The sequence below is a fragment of the Mytilus edulis genome, chromosome 1 (genome assembly GCF_963676685.1).
Source record: "Mytilus edulis chromosome 1, xbMytEdul2.2, whole genome shotgun sequence".
Lineage (NCBI taxonomy): Eukaryota > Metazoa > Mollusca > Bivalvia > Mytilida > Mytilidae > Mytilus > Mytilus edulis.
This window is the reverse complement of record NC_092344.1, coordinates 49,944,601-49,963,331: the sequence shown is the minus strand read 5'-3', so window position 1 is coordinate 49,963,331 and position 18,731 is coordinate 49,944,601. Positions and strand designations below refer to the sequence as shown.

The 18,731-nt window shown below is 30.1% G+C and overlaps 3 protein-coding genes across 5 annotated transcripts in view; 2 read left to right on the top strand and 1 right to left on the bottom strand.

Moving 5' to 3' along the window:
* Positions 1–18,731, top strand: part of LOC139513342 (mucin-21-like) — a 254,285-nt gene that overhangs the window by 149,533 nt on the left and 86,021 nt on the right. The window lies entirely within an intron of this gene.
* The window catches only part of LOC139513323 (uncharacterized), a 26,640-nt gene continuing 7,950 nt past the window's right edge, over positions 42–18,731 (bottom strand). Inside the window, exons 2-20 of one of the 3 annotated variants that reach the window (XM_071301734.1) lie at positions 16,347–16,477; positions 15,267–15,395; positions 14,093–14,187; positions 13,350–13,521; positions 12,787–12,842; positions 11,825–11,879; positions 10,764–10,882; positions 10,274–10,435; positions 9,615–9,762; positions 8,817–8,980; positions 8,007–8,100; positions 7,311–7,424; positions 6,315–6,392; positions 5,878–5,972; positions 5,140–5,234; positions 4,619–4,769; positions 3,895–3,983; positions 2,267–2,382; positions 42–1,816 (exon numbers count right to left, since the gene is read on the bottom strand). In XM_071301734.1, the coding sequence (XP_071157835.1) occupies positions 1,511–1,816; positions 2,267–2,382; positions 3,895–3,983; positions 4,619–4,769; positions 5,140–5,234; positions 5,878–5,972; positions 6,315–6,392; positions 7,311–7,424; positions 8,007–8,100; positions 8,817–8,980; positions 9,615–9,762; positions 10,274–10,435; positions 10,764–10,882; positions 11,825–11,879; positions 12,787–12,842; positions 13,350–13,521; positions 14,093–14,187; positions 15,267–15,302 (2,145 nt within the window). In that variant the 5' untranslated portion in view covers positions 15,303–15,395; positions 16,347–16,477 and the 3' untranslated portion in view covers positions 42–1,510. Of the gene's footprint in view, positions 1,817–2,266; positions 2,383–3,894; positions 3,984–4,618; positions 4,770–5,139; positions 5,235–5,877; positions 5,973–6,314; positions 6,393–7,310; positions 7,425–8,006; positions 8,101–8,816; positions 8,981–9,614; positions 9,763–10,273; positions 10,436–10,763; positions 10,883–11,824; positions 11,880–12,786; positions 12,843–13,349; positions 13,522–14,092; positions 14,188–15,266; positions 15,396–16,346; positions 16,722–18,731 lie in introns of those variants that run through there. The other 2 variants (XM_071301717.1, XM_071301726.1) reach the window with 2 other exon arrangements.
* The window catches only part of LOC139513413 (uncharacterized), a 14,200-nt gene continuing 12,145 nt past the window's right edge, over positions 16,677–18,731 (top strand). The window contains exon 1 of the mRNA XM_071301862.1: positions 16,677–16,780. The gene's annotated coding sequence lies outside the window, so the exon portion shown is untranslated. The remainder of the gene's footprint in view (positions 16,781–18,731) is intronic.

Sequence of the window (18,731 nt, the reverse complement as noted above, 5' to 3'; positions counted from 1 at the left end):
ATTATTTCATAACAAAAAATAACATAATGCCACTGCCAGCCTCATTTATATGCTCATTTGTAAGATTTTTAATGATAAAACCATGTACAGATTTCCTTTTTTCTATATAAACATTTACCAAGTTGCAATTCTTTTCACTTGTAATTTGTCCAAAGCTAGCATGTATGAAGTATATATCCTGGTACATTGCATGAAGGGAACTCTTACAAATTTACAACTGCACCAATTGTTACTGAACATATTTATATGCTAGTATACATATATTATAGAAATCATATTTACAATCTGTTTGTTGATTTATCACATTGAATAACAAATATTAATAATTTTTTACAAACATATGTAAAAGATGTTTAGAACTGTTGAAAATGTACACTTATTTTAGGTCATCAACTATATTATTTTTTTCAAGCAATCTGATCTAATCTGGTACAAACTTGATACAATAAGGTTAAAACCTAATCACAGTTGGTAACAACTATTATAAAGATTGTTCTTGATAATTTCTATTTATGCTTGCAAGATAAATTTGATCAACTTGGTTGCTATGTACATGTTGTATGTTTGGCTGTTTATATTACAAACACAATGTAGGCAGAGTTTAAGTCATACTAGAATTTGATTAGACAATGAAAATTAACTTCACTTCGCACATAGTTAAGTTAAAAAACATAGCAAGCAACTGTTCAAAGTTTCACTGTTCATGCATGCTTTTATAGAAAAATTGTAATGCAGCATGACCAGTAAATGCCATTCCCTCAACAATACATCAAATAAAAAAATATAAATTTCTGTAGAAACTAAGGTTAATTCAATTCTATATTCTCAACATAATGAAAATTGAACTATCATATAATAAATATTTCTTCTTATAATTTCTATACTATATGCAATGCCAAAACATGTTAAATTTATAATAAATACATGTAATGCAAATATTTTATTAAACCAGTCTTCATAGAATTGTGTCCTCAGTCAATATACCTCTTTCAGGTCAATATATCCTTGTATTGACCTCATACAAAAGCTATATTTGTATAATATTGGTAACATCTTCAATATTTGAATGAATAAGGTTACAAAAAAATAGTGACCATAACACTTTACCAAGGCTTAGATATAGGAAGATGTGGTGCGAGTGCCAATGAGACAACTCTCCATCCAAATAACAATTTAAAAAATTAAACCATTATAGGTCAATGTACGACCTTCAACATGGAGACTGGTTCACACCGAACGGCTATAAAGGGCCCCAAAATTACTGGTGTAAAACCATTCAAACAGGAAATCTATGTTTAGGACAAAATCACAATTCTATTATTTAACCACCAAATTTTCTACAATTCATTCAGTTAAAAAAAAAAATTTTGCAAAGAAAGAAATTAACACTATTAAATTTTGAAGCAATTATGGAAATAATACAGACAGAACACAAATATTTATTATTGATAAATGATTCCTAGTGTCTATCAACCAAAAATATGCTATACAGAAGAAAAAGAGACAAAAATCAGCACAATTTATGGTCAAAATTCATTTTAAATCTATTTATTAAAAAAACAGAATGATCTAATTTGTGCTTGAAAACCCTAGAAATTTTTCCATCATTCCTTGTCATAATGACACAACATCCACAACTAGCACAATCATGCACAACATACACAATGCCCTGCACATCGTCAATTGCAAGAGATAATTCATCAGATGATTTACGTAGTTTATAACAATTAAATACTCTATCTTCATCATCTAATTTAACCATTCTTGAAATGTCTATCAGTGTTGTAGAAATATTCATTATTTCACCAAATTTGACCTGCAAAATATACAAACATAAATCTATATTAGATATTTTTCCCTGTAGGATTCTTCATTTTTGTAAATATTGATCTAAAACAATAGATTGTTTTTGACTATTACATGATCTTTTCTGTTCATAAAAACTTGTCTATCGTGTGCAAGGCAAACACTAACAAATGTTGCTTTTTCATCAAATAAACCATACAAATATCAGTACAATACTAGTACAACTGTTAAGTAAGAAGATGGTTGCCAAATTAGGAGCAGTAATTGATTACTCTCTTGGAGCATTAGAAGTCACTTCATTCTGCTGTTCAGGGAATTGAATTTCTCAGCCTTTAGTGTTTTATATATAGTATGTATGGTCTTGTATTCATTGAATACAGATCTAAACAATGAAACTGCTTATTTCATTTGTTCATGATAAAAAAGTTAAAACACATAACTGTTTTCAGTGAATACTTACTTGATCATTATTGAAGTAATAAATTACATCTCCTTTTTTTAATTTTTCACCATTTTTTGTTCTTCCTCTGGATTTTTTTATCAAGCCATCATGACTTCTTTTTACAGAGCTGTGACCTAAAATGTAATACAATAACACCTGTTAAACATTTATTATTAATAAAGTAAATTGAAACTATCATAAAGTGGCTAATAAAGGTGCGGGAATTTCTCGCTACATTGAAGACCTGTTGGTAACCTTCTGCTGTTGTTTTTTTATTTGGTCGGGTTGTTGTCTCTTTGACACATTCCCCATTTCCATTCTCAATTTTATATACTGCAGCTGTGCTTTTTGAGCAGTCAAATTGCATTGACTGTATATTTAAGAGATAACTGTATTGTATTTGAAGCTTTAAGGACGTCCATTGGTAGTTTTACTGTCGCAAATTTAGTATACCTGGCGACAATCCGAAATTCAAAATGTCGGCTTCCCTAGTTACAGACAAGGAGATAGAGAATTTTACGCTTGCTGTCATCCAATCAGAACAATTGTTACAAAATAATTGCATTAGAATTATATGTCATATACAACTCGTCTAAACATCAACCCAACAATGTTAGATATTTATATGTCATATACAGTCACTGACCATATATCACCTTGTTTATGAAGTTGACAATGGGTTTCCGTAGAGTTTTATTTATGACGTCAATAAAACATACAGGTTCGTGCAAATTTTACGTCCCACCGCTTCAAATTAGAAAATGATGTTTTTACCCTAAATATTCCATTTAGAACATTTTTAAGAGTTGCAGTATATAAAGAATAACCATACATTGTCTCGAAATATCAATGCTATTTGTACTCGGCTCGAAACAGGTAGAAATGCTCGGTACAGCCTTGCTTTCTAACTGTTTCTAAGCCTCATACAAATAACATTGATATTTCGATACAATGTATGGTTATTCTATATATATCTTGATTTTTGTTGAGCCTGTGACTTTCTGCCTGCCTGGAATGGTTCATCTGACTTTGACCTCATTTTTATGGTTCATTTGTCACTGTTTTATTTTCTTGCTAAATATTAAGTTTAAGTAACAGAACTTTGTAATAAAGCTTTATATTTAGGACTATCAACCTATTTTCAATGATTAGTAAAGAAGGCGAGACATTTTGGCATGTGCACTCTTGTTTAAACTATATTTAACAGATATATCATGTTAAGAAGGGGTATTTGCGAAAAATACCAGTGGAGAATGTATAATTTCACGAGCTGTAAGTCGACGGCAGAGAGGGTAAGAAAGGCATATATCCGTTTGACAAATACCACAGCCGCATTAAAAAATGAATGATATTCATTTGATCACAGTAAATTGGTGAAAAATACTCTAGCTATCAACCAATCAAAATCCATGATTCTTACATAAGGTGTAATTAATCATAAAATTGTTAAAAGTAAATAAAAGATTTGTAAAGCAAACCCACTAAAAGAGTTAGTTGATAAAAGTCAGATGTTTAAATTGCCAACTCCCTTTTAAAGGTATGTTGTTTTCTCCAAGCACTTAAGCTTTATTCACCAACCAAACCTAACCAATACTATGTTGAATACTTTTATATCAATTTTTAACATAACAACATGATATCCATACCATCATTATTTTCAGTTTGGTTTCCAAACACAAAACTCTGAATTCTACTGTGGCATATTTCCTCGACTGTTTGTCTTGCTGGACTGACTCTGCAATTAATATTAAATGTATTAATTTTGAAAGTAATATATTTCTGATAAAATCTGAAATAGAATTCAATAGTAATCATTTCAATAAAGACCACATTTGCAAATATTTAAGTGGATAATAGAGATTGAAGCATACCTTATTTAAAAAAAACAAATGATGAAGAAAATGATATACAAATCATGATTCCCTTATATGCGAATCATATAAGAATTATCAAAACATATTTCAATGATAGCTTATAAATATTTAGATATCATTTTAATTCATCTAAACCATATCATTTGACATTTATTCTGTAAAAAAATATTTGTTAGTGACACTTTTTCTTATTATCATTTTTAGTGATTTGTAAAGATTTAAGCTTTAAAAATGTATGAGGTAAAATCTAAAAAATCTAGGCTTTAAAATTTATAATCTCCTATTCATGATGCTTGATGTTACAAAAATTGCCCGAAATGATTTCCTCTGACTTTTACATGATATTTAGCATTGGCATTATTTGGAAAGCAAATTAAAATCCATAATCTTCTTTAAATTTGGTAATGACCTTTTTGAACTATTTGAAATCTTTGAAAAAAAGAATTACCCTCTTTCTCGAGAAAATTTAATCATGTGTAAGAAATTGTGGACCTACCTTTTCCCATTAACTTTCCAGGTACCATTATCCATGATATGTCCAATTTCTTCCACATGAGTCAGTTTATAGGCTGTATCACGGTTTGGGTTGTGGTGATTGGTGATATACTGGCAGTTCTTTACTATCCCGCACCAACTTTCACCTGCCTCTAGAAAAATAATTATACATTATTGTCATAGGATTTCATGAAAGTTTACTGTGATGAAAAAGAGGAAGACAATTTTTTTTAAGACTGGCACATTGTAGAAAATGAATAAATGATATGCGGATATAGGATAGGCTTTGTCACCTGGCAACGCACATAATTCAATTTCAATCATTATTTCAGTATAATTAAATGTTCTTTCAAGAGAATTCCGTTAAAAGATGTTATCTTCTTTGGCTCAAAAGAAGGTTACATCATACTATAGGTTAACTTTATGACCTCAAACATAAACACAGGAAGTGTTCTGACTTCTTCAAGGCTTCAGAATGTAATAAAATTTGATACAAAATAATTGCATTTGAATGTCTTGTACCTGTTGTGTACTCAGTTGGAACACCATGCATCCTTATATTGTCTTCCGTATGCAAATTGTGATGCATTTTTTGTTTCCTTTTGGTCTCTGGAAACCTGTAAATCAATAACTATATTAATTGTTAACAATTACTCAATTTGATTATTACCAATTAGGCAATTAGGTTTGGTTATTTGACATTGTAAACTCTAGAATTTGCCATGGACCAGTATCAATAGCAGACTGCTTCTTTAAAATATTCTCTCCCTTTGGAAGAATTTTATAAAAAATGGAAACAGTGTCAATTTTAACAAATTTACTTATATTCATCTATTTTGGTTACCATGATTTGGAAAGATCATGTGTCATACTTAACCTGAGAACTGTGTTTCAAATTGATGCAACTACAAAATTCATCCAAAAAAAAAATGCCCCAAAAACTGAAAAATGATTCACTGACAGCAAATGATACTGAATCAAGCCAATATTTAAAGGTGTAAAGACTAATAAAAACATATCGTACATATAAAAACTAATATATGGTTTGATACCTGTGAATGTATTAATAACTCAGAAAAGGAGTTCAGATGTGATGACCACACATGCATGTGAACAAGTTGGTTTTTGTTATTTTCAATTTATATTTCGATTGAAACAAAATGTATTGATTTAGTCTTAGTTCTGATAATTTAAAAACCAACACATTTTTACTAGTATTGATGTAGTGTTATAAATTATAGAAATTTTATGTCAACTTACCTGTCAAATACCTTTTGGTTAAACGTAATTTGAATGTCTTCCAGGTGTGCAAGTTCTGACTCTTTTAATTGTCTTCTATTAATCAAATGTATAATCTATAATAGATCAACAATTGAATTTGTAAAATTCTGACAGTATGCACATATAATATAAAATCTTTAAGGCTGTACTTCGGTGATCTGAGGTAAAAAAATTAAATAATCAAGAAAATAAAACTACAGATTTAAGCTGGAAGAGTACTAGTTAAGGATCAAAATAAGCTAAACATTTTGATTGGTCATGGAGCTCCCCTCAAAAATAACTGGAAAAGATTAAAGTGTCTGTATAATGATATGGTTTTTTTTTAGCTTTTTTCAAATTGTTTAATATGTCTGTTACAAAATGGTTAAATGATAATTTTTTTCCTGTGATTTTTGTGGAAAAAGTATTTTTATTACCTCTGCTAGCATACACCAAAGTTGAACTACTTCCTGCTCATATCCAGCCCTTTTCACTACAAATGGAGCAAGCTGAACCTGGCAATCAGTAAAACATATCAAAATTATAAACTGCCAAAAAAAACAACAAGAGAATATGTCCACAGTACATATACACTGATGACCCATTACCATTCAAAGTAACCTTGACCTGAAACTTTAACCTGAGAATGTTCTGATTTTACAAATCACATTTTTTTTATTTTCAGTGAAATTAGAGTAAATTTTCGTAAGAATCTTCTCCATTACTTTTGTAATTGATTTTAAAACATTAAATATTTAATTTGACCCCTCGATAAAAATAAAATCTAAAAAAAATAACTTTCTGTCAAAAAAAAGCCATCAGATATGTAGCAGTTGACAAACACTGATTTTTACCATTGAGAAGAGTAATATTTCCTTAATGGTTATACAAGCTGATAAGAATGTTTAGATTATTTTACCGAGTTATCTCCCTGTTGTGTTAGGTACCAGCTTAAATTAACATTTATGTAATTTTGTCATTACGTTTTGAGGGACCTCAGTGGCCAATGCTATTAAAGAGGGATGAAAGATACCAAAGGGACAGTCAAACTCATAATTCTACAACAAACTGACAACGCCATGGCTAAGAATGAAAAAGACAAAAAAGACAAACACTATTAAACATGACACCTAACACTACAGGGAGATAAGTTGTTCTACTACTGTAATTACAAGCCAGTCAACACTTGATTTGAAAACCTGTATGTGCTGGTGCATTTGACTCAAACTTAAATTGACCTAAGACCTGTCAGTTTCCCAATAGAAGGTTGGTGGGGTTTTTTTCAGGCACTCTGGCTTCCTCCAACAATAAAAGCTGACCACCACAATACAGACCAAAAGTGGCCATTGAAATGGTGTAAAACATAGACAATCTATAAATTGATATAGTCTTTTGATTGTAAATTATTTGAATGTTTCAAAAGATATACTTACAAAAGCTTTAAAATCCTTCCCTTGACTAGATCTATGGTAGCGGATAAAAGAACTTCCACATTTGTGATGAAAACCATTCCACTCAGCACTGTTAATGGCTAGTTGTATGTTTTCCTGTATGACATGCAAATTATCAAAGCAAGATAATATAGAAATATTCGATGAAATTCTAACTCTAAAAGACTAACTATTGGACTTTACTATTTATCATTAAAAAGTAGGGAGATATTTTTACTATTTAAAAAATCATGATCTTGAATGTATTAAGGGCGTTTCTTTTAAGTAAAAATTGATACATGTTAAATGAAGTTGGACATTATAAACAAAGTTGATGTTGCTTAGTCTAAAAAAAAGAAATAAGACAATAAATATATTTATCAAGGGCTTTGCCTTTCACAAAATACTATAAATATAAATCTAAAATATTGTATGTCCAAAATTTATAAAAGTATCATATCTTAGTAGATAGACTGTCTAATACTATAATCATTTGATTTATAGTGGGTGAAATATTTTTTTTTTCTTTCTTTTTAGTTGTTATCTTTCTCTTTTATAACTTAAAACTCCTGTCCTGCTTTTTTTTTTATTTCATCATAGCCTAGCTCCATCCTCATCCCCAACTTAAAATCAAAATCAGAATCAAAAGCTACATTTGTTGGGACATTAAAATAAAATTATTACTAGTATTTTAAATACCTTCTGTAAATCTGTGGAGCAACTGAGCATGGAGGATAGCAATATCGAAATATCACCCAAATATCGGCAGTGCAGTAAATCTGGTGGTAGATCCCTTTCAAAAAGAAATAAATTCAGTCATAATAAATTTATTCGATCAGCCAATTTCAAAAAGTTATGTCATAATTTTATTCCAAATCATGGCAAATGAATGTTTTATAATTTATAGATTATCTTTGATCATCTCAACAAGATTGATTTTCTCGCTTAAGCTGGTACAGCAAAAGTGAGAACAGCAATCAAGTTGAGATGACCAATGATAATCTGTTTATCGCTATTTTACCTATGAGGACGTCAATTTCATATCAATTTCGTTAGCAACGCCACATTGCCGACTATGTTTCTAGTGATAATTTTTTCCATCTCAAGCGAAAGGCATGATATGAAAATTATCACAAAACAAGAATGTGTCCAAAATACACGGATGCCCAACTGGCACTATCATTTTCCATGTTCAATGGACCATGAAATTGGATAAAAAATATAATTAGGCATTAAAATTAGAAAGATAATATCATAGGGAACATGTGTACTAAGTTTCAAGTTGATTGGATTTCAACTTCATCAAAAACTACCTTGACCAAATACTTTAACCTGAAGCAGGACAGACGGACGGACAGACAAACGAACAGACAGACGAACAGACGCACAGACCAGATAACATAATGCCCCTCTACTATTGTAGGTGGGGCATAAAAAGATCAAAGTAGAAATGCACAAAATAGCGATAACATAAGTTATTTCAGATTTACCCTGTACATTTTTATTTACCTATGAGGATCCCACAACTCTGCTTTATTTAGCTCATCAGCCTTTTTCTTTCTTTTGATGCCATGGATTGTAGAATGTGAGGGGTACTGATCTACCTCCTGCAATATTTCCTCAGTCTTCTCCTTTGTTCTTGGCTCACCTTTGCTCAAAAAGTTACCTCTATACTAAAATTTGAAACCATTAGAAATGACAAACAACAACAACAACAACAAATAATTTACTGTGGATTCATTTATTTTCGTGGGTACCAATTTTCGTGGATTAAGTAAAACTTGCATATTCGTGGATATTTAATTTCGTGGTTTTGCTGAAGTCTGCATACAAACCTATAGAAAAAATATCATTCGTTGAATATTTAATTTCGTGGTTTTACTGTGCCCACGAAATCCACGAAAATTGGTATCCAACGAATATTAATGAATCCACAGTATTAGAGTCTTGCCTCTATAAAACATTTTATATCAAACACAATATAATATTAACATATCAATTTATAAAAGTTTTTTCATACCTTTAGGTTTATGCAAACTTAAGTTATAAAATAGAAATGATAAATTCAACAATTTATATTATTCCACCCACTGCATGTTGATTTTGAAAGCGAAATCAACATTTGATTGGTTGAAACTTTCACATGTGACATCAAACACAACTTTTTATTCACTTCTGAGTATTATATTCCCCTCTAACATGTTGGGACTAAATCGTATATTTAGTTGCAGTATCATTAGGTAATGTCTGAAACATTGACAGTAATGTTATATATATTTATCATGAGCATTGTATAATATTTATCACCTTACAAAATCTGCAATTTTCCTTAGCTGCAGCACCCATACTGTGACAGAACTCTGCTGCCATTGCATTGTCCATCAACCCTATACCCAGTTGTGACGTCACAATTACTTCTTTTTTCAAATAAGAGTCATACATCACTTTCCCTTCACTATTTAAATATAAAAGAAAAAATATGAAATCTGTGTTATTAAAGATTGTTTATGCTTTTTGGAATTTCATAGAAAAATTCCCTTCTTTTTTCTCACATTTTTTTTGAAAGCTGTGTAGTATTAAAACATGTTTTATTCAAGCATTTTCGAAAATATCTAATATCATAACAACAGTTAATTTAGAATGATCTCATCCAAATGACATGTGATAAGTTTCAATTGCATGTGACAACTTCATTATAAATTTCAATATGCAATCAAAGTACTGAAGTACTGATCATCGGATGACCGCAAAGTGCAGGGATATGGGTAAGCAACACTCAGGGGCTATGAGTTTTGTATCCACATGCAAAAAAACATAAATATACCAACAGATGGACGGAAGAGACCTTAAAACATAACTGCTATCAGAGATGGGGAAATTTATGTGGAAATCTGTAAATAAAAGATATACTGAGTTGGACGACTATCAATTTATATAAATATTAAATTCAGAATGAGTTAACTTACTGGTAAAGTGTGTTCAGGTCTTCTACAACTGGTGTTGCTAGAGATTTAGCATCTCCTGACGTAACACCAAGAAAATGATGCGAATTCTTTGCCATTTTCTCTTTAGCAGGAATACCAGCTATTTGTAGAGTCCAAACATTAATTGGATTCCATTTCTTTGATCTGAAAAAAAAGTCCAAACTTGACAGTAGAAAACCTATACTGTAATGCCATTATTAATGGTACAGATTTTTTCATGTAAAGTGGTAGGACAGTTTAAACAAGTGATGACACAGAGCAGTGTGGATTCTTTGGACAGTACCCAGAATTCTGAAGTATTGCACAGAAATATAAACATCTAACTTAATAGCAATGATCCACTTGGTTAATCAACAATTCCAAAAAAAAAAAAATTATGAAGATTTTTTTTAAAAGCCTAAATCAATGTAGAAAATGTCAAATATTTTTCCAGCCAGTTTTGAGTTAACACCAAATTTTGATAAAATTTTACCTATTTGCACTGGTATCATCGACAAATACATTTACAGGGACATTATACAGATCCATATTTTTTTCAGTAGATAATTGGATCAGATTTGTAACTCTACCATGATCATTTCCTTCATATACCTGGAAAATAAATAAACACATTAACTAAAAGACTCTTATAACTAACAAGGTTTAAGCCCTTGTGTAAGGTGAGCAAAAATTGATGTACTCATCTAATTTTATTGTATATGTGAAGGTATCACTAATGCATCAACTCTGTAAAATCAGCTAAACATTTTAATCAAGTTGAATTGTTAAGGAAATATTTTAAGCTTCTTAATGATTAAATTTGGTGTTTGTTGTAATGTTAACCTGCAAATTATAAGAATTACTAGTGCCAGTCTTTATAAAGATCAGACAGTATGTTTGAATAAAAACTCAAAATCTCTAACGATAAGTTTTGGTTAGAAAGATAGCAAAGTACAGAGTTATCTCCCCTTAACTGTTTAATTCTAATGCATTTCATCAAAACATACACCTTACACCAATTCAATACACAAACTTTAATTCTAAATTGTCTGAGTTCCATCTTAAGAGAAAGAGACCAAGACACAAACACTTTAGCTTTACTGCAGAACCTTACCATCATTTCATAATCCAAATATATTGTATATAAATAGTATCTAACTATCTGAGGTATGGACTTGGCTGCTAAGATTAAATCTTACTGACTGATCTAACTGAACTTAAGACATAATTCAGGTTCAATCCTCCCCTTTCCCCAACCCCTTTAACCCTTTCCTCCATAATGACGCTTTTTTTACGCCACCCCCTTTACACCATGATGCCTTTTGATGTATATTTGAGAATATCTGACTTGAATTTCATTGATGAAATATTCATTTTCTCAATGCATTAATACTTTAAACCTGATGATTTCTTTTTTATAAAAAAATGCCTTTGCAAATCAAGTATGTGAAAAGCCCAGTTCCATGGAGGAAAGGGTTAAAACTTTCATAGGTATAGCATATAAATTCAAATGTAAGTTTTATATAAAGGACACACACTGATGTATATACTCACATTAGGTTCATTCAATAATACTAGACCAGAAGTGTTTACTGCAATAGTTGAAGAACTGTAATGAAAAAAATAAAGGTTATAAATATAAGTTTACCAAAACACTCTTAAATCAAATATCTAAAACAAATATGAAACTAAGGGTTCTCAAGAGCTTGTGTCACACACCTGTATATATAATGGTTAACATTTGTTATTATTCTAAAGTTGAAGAGACTTCAACTTCATCATAAACAACCTGGACCAAAAACTTTAAACTAAAAAGTACTGCCTCTCCTGTCACATTTTTCAGTTTAATAAACTGTGAAATGTAGTTCAAGAACTATCTAGCATACACTAATTAAGAAATATTTCATGGAGTATATAATGTCGTGCACAACTTGCAATTTTGTACAAGTTATAACATGTACAAAAATATTGTACATGTTATAATTTGTACAATAGCAAAATACAAGTTATAACATGTACAAAATTACCTCTTACATGTTAATGAGGAATAACACAGTGTTTTGATTTATATCAATATAAAAATGAATCAAAACATAAAGGTTATTCTTGAATTATTTTTCGAATAACTTTATTATTAAAGACGTTAAGAACATTTAGTGACCCCACAGTTTAAATTCTATAAGAAGTAAGTTGTGAGCAGTGGTTGTTACAGACAAACACTCACCATATCTGTCCCAGTCAATGGGATGATTTAGGTTGACGATCAATGGCCACAGCTACACTGTTTTGAATATGATTCTAATAGAAACATATTTTTATTTTCAAATTTTGTACAAGTTAAAACCATTTTTAAACAATATTTTGTACATGTTATAACATGTATGTGGTACTTTTGTACATGTTATAACTTGTATTTTTGCATTGTACAAATTATAACATGTACAAATATTGTGTTCACGTTATAACCTGTACAAAATCGCAACTTGTACACGACACATCAAAATAATTATACTTACTTGTCACACTGAACTGAAGCAAAAATACTCTGGCAGTCTGATGATTGATCTTCATCCTAGAAAATAATATTGAGATAATTAAAAGTAACTACAGGTATTGGAAACATAATATCATATTAACTTATACAAGTCTATGTTTTATCAAAATTCAATAAAAGAAATTGCACAAAAGCATTGTATAATGAAAAGTATGAGTGGAATAAATATGTACTGGTCAAACAGACAAATGTATAGATGAACAAACTTACACGTATCTTTCCTTCATATTTAGAGGTACATGTATAATAAAATGCATGTTAACATAAAGCAAGACTACTAAATCTTTGTAATTCTGATTAAAGGTTCATTTATAGCTGTTAACACAAAAGTGTATTTGGTAATTATATGTTAAAGATTATGAATCTTATATTAGTTGATTCACACTCGTATACATTTGTATCATGTTTTTTCAATCCTATTAATCTACATACTCGTGCCATTAACTGAGGAAATGCAAAATATTGCAAGGCATGCTGATTATCACAACATGTGAGAATTAAAGGAAAATATAAAAATAGACCAACTTTTAAAAAGAATTCATCAACTCTCCCACTTTCACCATTGACTCCATTGCGCACACGGTCACCAACATATATTCTTTGTTCTTTTGAGTTCTTGGCCATAAGAGACTTCATGTGTCTTCTCCACTTTATCCCTGTGTTCTGGTGTGACAGGAAATTTGATTCTTTTGGATACCTGTTTTAACAATGTTAAAGCAAAAGAGATTATTTCCATCTTTTGGGGGGAGATCACTGCTGCACTGTAAACAAAACTAAAAGGATTTGTCAGAGAACAAAATTTCATTGCTTTTGCAAGTCATAAAAGGGCCTAAACAGTAAATGAAGTATTCCATGATTGTGTAAAGCAACTGTAAAAAGATTCATTAATTTCATTCAAGCCATTAAACAGGATTGAGCTTTAATACATTAGACCTGTTGCAACATATTGGATGTAGATTAAGTTAGTTCAATTATCTCCCTTGAAATATTTTAGAACACAATTATTTCCCATTGTGCACATTCTCAATTGCTCATTGTAACATTATAAGTAACGTTTCATCAATACCAATCATGCCATATATGAGGAGTTGTGTTTACAAGACCAGTGGCAGTGTAGCCAAATATTACAATAATAAACTAAGAACGTTGGTAGTCTAATCATCTCCATTTAAATATTGTGTAAATATTAAACCTATTAGCCCATTGGTTAAAAAGGACTTTAATACTGTACAAGACATATGGAGGGTTTGACAGACAAACAAATATACCTTTGAATTTGTTTGGCGATTCTAACTTTTGATAGCTGCAAATTGATGATATCAGATGGCTTTATATAATACATATCTTCATCCTCAATTGTAATCTGAAAGAAATATAATAATAAGTAAATTTAACTAAATGAAAGCAACTTACTTCAATAATCAAGTAATTAACCTGTACTGAAACTGCAAACATGCACATATGTGAATCCCATACCGGTATATGGGTATCACTTTGTAAATTATACAGCTGTTTCTCAAACCACACCTCTTTTGGGGAGACTTAGAATATTCATATAAAATCAATTCTATTTACATACTGGTTCCAAGTTATGCTCCCTATGTTCCCGCTCTGTTCTAGAATGATATTTTTTTCAAAACTTCATAGTAAAAGTTGTATAGTTTTAGCCGTAAAAGGAGTTCCTATGGGAAATTGCAGTCAATATTAACAGAAATGCAACCTATAAGATACAAATTGCTATATTTTTGTAATATGACTTTTTTTCAAATGTATTCTAGAAGTAATCATTTACATTTGTAAAATGAAAATACATCATTTCAAAACTTTGGTCAACAAACAATTATCACATAAATGGAGTTATCTCCCATATATCAAAGCTTGTGAAATTAAAGTTGTTTCATAATTTTATCATATTAATGTTAATGATATTCTGTATAAATGTAAAAGATAAAAATAGGATAAATACATATAGCGATAAAATCACTAGTCTTACAGTTTTCAAGTATATCTATTTAATACACTTCAAGAACCAAGCAGAATATAACTATGGTATAAATATATAATAATAATTAAAAATCAAAAAAGTTTAATTAAATGAGTTTTTGTGGTGCAATTTAAATATTTGCAGATAATTTTACCTCCCATGTTTAAAATGGACATGAGTAAAAAATGTAATAAGGGATTTGAAATCAATACAAAACTGTTAGAAAGGGGAGATAATTTATTGACTAGAAATATAATTGAAAGACGGTTGATGAGTGTTACATGCCAACAAATCCAAAACAAAATAATAAAATAAGGACATTTTTTTTTAAATGTATTCTAAAGGATTGTAAAGAATCTTTATATAAAAACAATAATGGGGATTATACATGTACATTACTTGAACATTTCAAAGTGCTAAATGATTATAATTTTTTCTATTAAGTAAAACTTACTTACCTGAGATGGCTTTAACTCTAACCCCTCAATGTTCATATTCCATATTCTATGGAATGGTGGTATCTGTTTAATTTGGTCTTCAATAACAACTTGAAGTATGTACAAAATATACTTAAATAGTTCCTGATCCTGTAATTAAAATGTATAATATAAAATAACTGCATAGGTATGAGCCATAAAAATCTTTTACAATGTTATTTTTTCCCAAAAACTGTAGCAAAGTGATGTCTAAATTTTATTTCATATAATCAAAAGTCTCATATTAAAGTTTTATTGAGTTATACATGTACAATTGCTTTAAAGGAATAACATGTGATGCGCAGTTAGTCAATCAGAATAATGCATCTGATTATAGTGAAACATACATCTCATGTAATTATATTCAAAGAACAATTAAATTACAAGAATAAACATGATAAAGAAAAAGACCAAAAATGTAAAAGTAAGTGTTGCTAAAATATAATGAATAGGGAATAAAAATGTTGGTGGAAATGTACCTAATGGAAGAACCCAATCCTGACCCTCTTTATTCCTTAAAAATATAGGTATCATCCCTGGTGTCAGCTGCCTTTAGCCCCCCCCCCCCCCCCCCCCCCCCCCCCCTTATTTGTAGCCCCAACTTTTTCATGAATTTATATTATAGGTGAAATTGGTTCTTTGAATAGTAATTCATTGAAACCTTAACAAAACAGTAATCAATTTATCCACAAAATAATGGCAAAAAAAAGAAGTTGTTCTATTTTTATCACATATTGTGCCACTTTCAACTAAGATTCTAAATATAGATCTATGATATTTTTTTAATTGCGGACGGGAAAGAAGACACCTACCTTTTTATTATTTTGAAATTATAATAAAACATTCTTATCTATAGATACTTAAAGACTAGATCCATAACTAAGTATGTAAAAAAGATTAATACTTTCAGTACTTTAAAAACTATAAGTAAAAAAACTGATAAGTTTAAAATTGTTTTTCAATCGTAACTCATGCTTACATGTGCAGTTATCACAAAAAAATATATTTAAAAATGAATATATTTATAATTTGATATCAATAAGGACTAACTATAAATCTTACAATGTTGTGATATTTTGAACCACGTAATATATAAAGAAGCAGCTCCAGTCTGTTTGCAAACGGAAAAAAGTCATCTTCAAATGCGGCCTCCGTCCCGTCAACTTCCTCCTCTTCATGAATCTCCTTTTCTTCTGTTATAAAACGTTCATTAATTTGAACAATATCAATATGTTTTCTTGTCTGTAAATGTTTTGAATAATGGTTCTTATTGTGAGATACAAACATACAACTCTTGCATTCGTACATCTTTGTTCACAAAAATAAAGTTATCGTAAAGTCACGCACTCCCCCACATTACGTCATCAATTGTTGTTTACAATTCCGTTACTGTTCACGTGCACTTTACGTTAGTTTTCATCGATAGGAGAGCGTTTGAATAACCAGAACAAAAAGTGACAAATACTTGGATAATCATTTAATTTTCAAATATACTGGTAAGTAAAATGTAAAAAAAGTATTACAGCATGGCTAATTAACATAAGTATGATGCCGAAGGCGTAACAGCTATTTTTTCCGGCAACCGATTGGTCAAATAAACAAGAGGGATTTGGAGGGTTTTAAATTATTTGTTGGCTTGATTTTGCGTATTTTTTCCCATTTCTCATTGTAATACAGATTAAGTCTACCATCACTGCATAAATACTGTTGTTTTTTTTGTTGTAAATTACAAGTAAATAATTTATATGCATCCGGTCAACCGGATAGACATTTTTTAAATATTCTTAGGCTATGGGAAGGCAAAACGCCCAATCTCATATAAGTCGTGCAAACATGGTTTATGAGTTTGAATGGGTCCACTGTTGAAAAGATAATACTTTTTGATGAGCCTCTTGGTCTAAAATAAATCTCATGATATGTAAATTCACTTTTAAAAACATATCAACTATAATAAACTTCAATTAACGTAAAAATATCGACCTTAAATTCTATAAAATCGTAAAAAAGCAATGTCGCCAATTTCGAATAAGGAATATGCAACCGAAAAAAACTGTCCTGTGCACCAATTTCATGCTCTTTCTTGATTAAATCCAAATGATCCTTACATGAACTATTGAATACGAAAGTAAAAATAATATCAAAACACCACAAAAAAATGTTTATCAACAATTTAGATGTGTCGTCAGTTTCATGATTCTTCCATAACGGTGATTTGAGTATATTTCAAAATGAGCAACTTACAGGTTCAGAGGTTTTAATGTTTGTTTAAGGGTTTAATAGTGTTGAATTTTGAATTACTATCTCAATCTGTCCATTAAAACAAGCTATCTCTGGGATTTTTTTTTTAATTTTTCATTTAACCAATTATGCTCATCAAATGATTCCTCCGTAACCGTAGGCTAAACCATTGATACAGTATAGAAACAAAAATTTCTGTTTTTCTTTTAACCAATCATACTATTTCGACCATAAAACAAGCTTTGATGTAATTTGGTTAAGCAGCACTCTTGATAAAAAAACAAAAAAACTGCTTGGAAATTCCTCCGAAACGATTCTTCCGTAACGGGACAATTTTATACAGGGCACATTTTCATCCATACACCGGTTAATCATGTATCACGTGGTTTTAAAAGTTTCATAAGCGGGATGTTTGAAGGAAAGAAGTGTTTGACCACATAAAACGATTGAATTTGAAGAAAAAGGATTTTTTTTTGGAAATTCTGTGAAGGTAAATATATCATTTCATAGAGAGGTAATTTTAAAGAGAGTATATTTGTATTTTAAAAGATTTTTTACCCTAAAAACATAATAACAATACTGTATAAACAACTACCAAAACGTACATAAACAACTTTTGGGTGCAGAAGGAAAAAAATACAAATAAAAAAGCGCCTACAATGTTACGGAGGAATCACAATTCCTCCGTAACATAATTTTATTGACAATAATGATGCAAAATATGAACTACAACTATTTATTAATGAATATAACAAGTTTAGGCATATTTTATTATTAGTATTACACTAAATATCCAAAACTACACTTATATAGATATACATATAGGACGATGTGGTATGAGTGCCAATAAAACAACTCTCCATTCAAGTCACACTTTATAAAAGTAAACTATTATAGGTCAAGCTACAGTTTACAACACGGAGCCTTGAATATTTCTAAAATGTACTTGAAACTAACATACGACAACAGAATCTCTGAACAAGCATGCAAAAAGCAAACAAAATATCCATAAACGACCAAAACAAGAACTCGCTTATCTACGAAATCATATAAATATAAGAGACTATCCTAGTATTCCTGACTGGCTACAGGCATTTTCAAGCAATAATTATCATTTTACAATGGTTTTTCGGCATGCCATACAATGGTGTAAAACCTATCTAGACTATAGTTGTCTACTTTAATGAGATTGTGTCTTGGATAGAGATT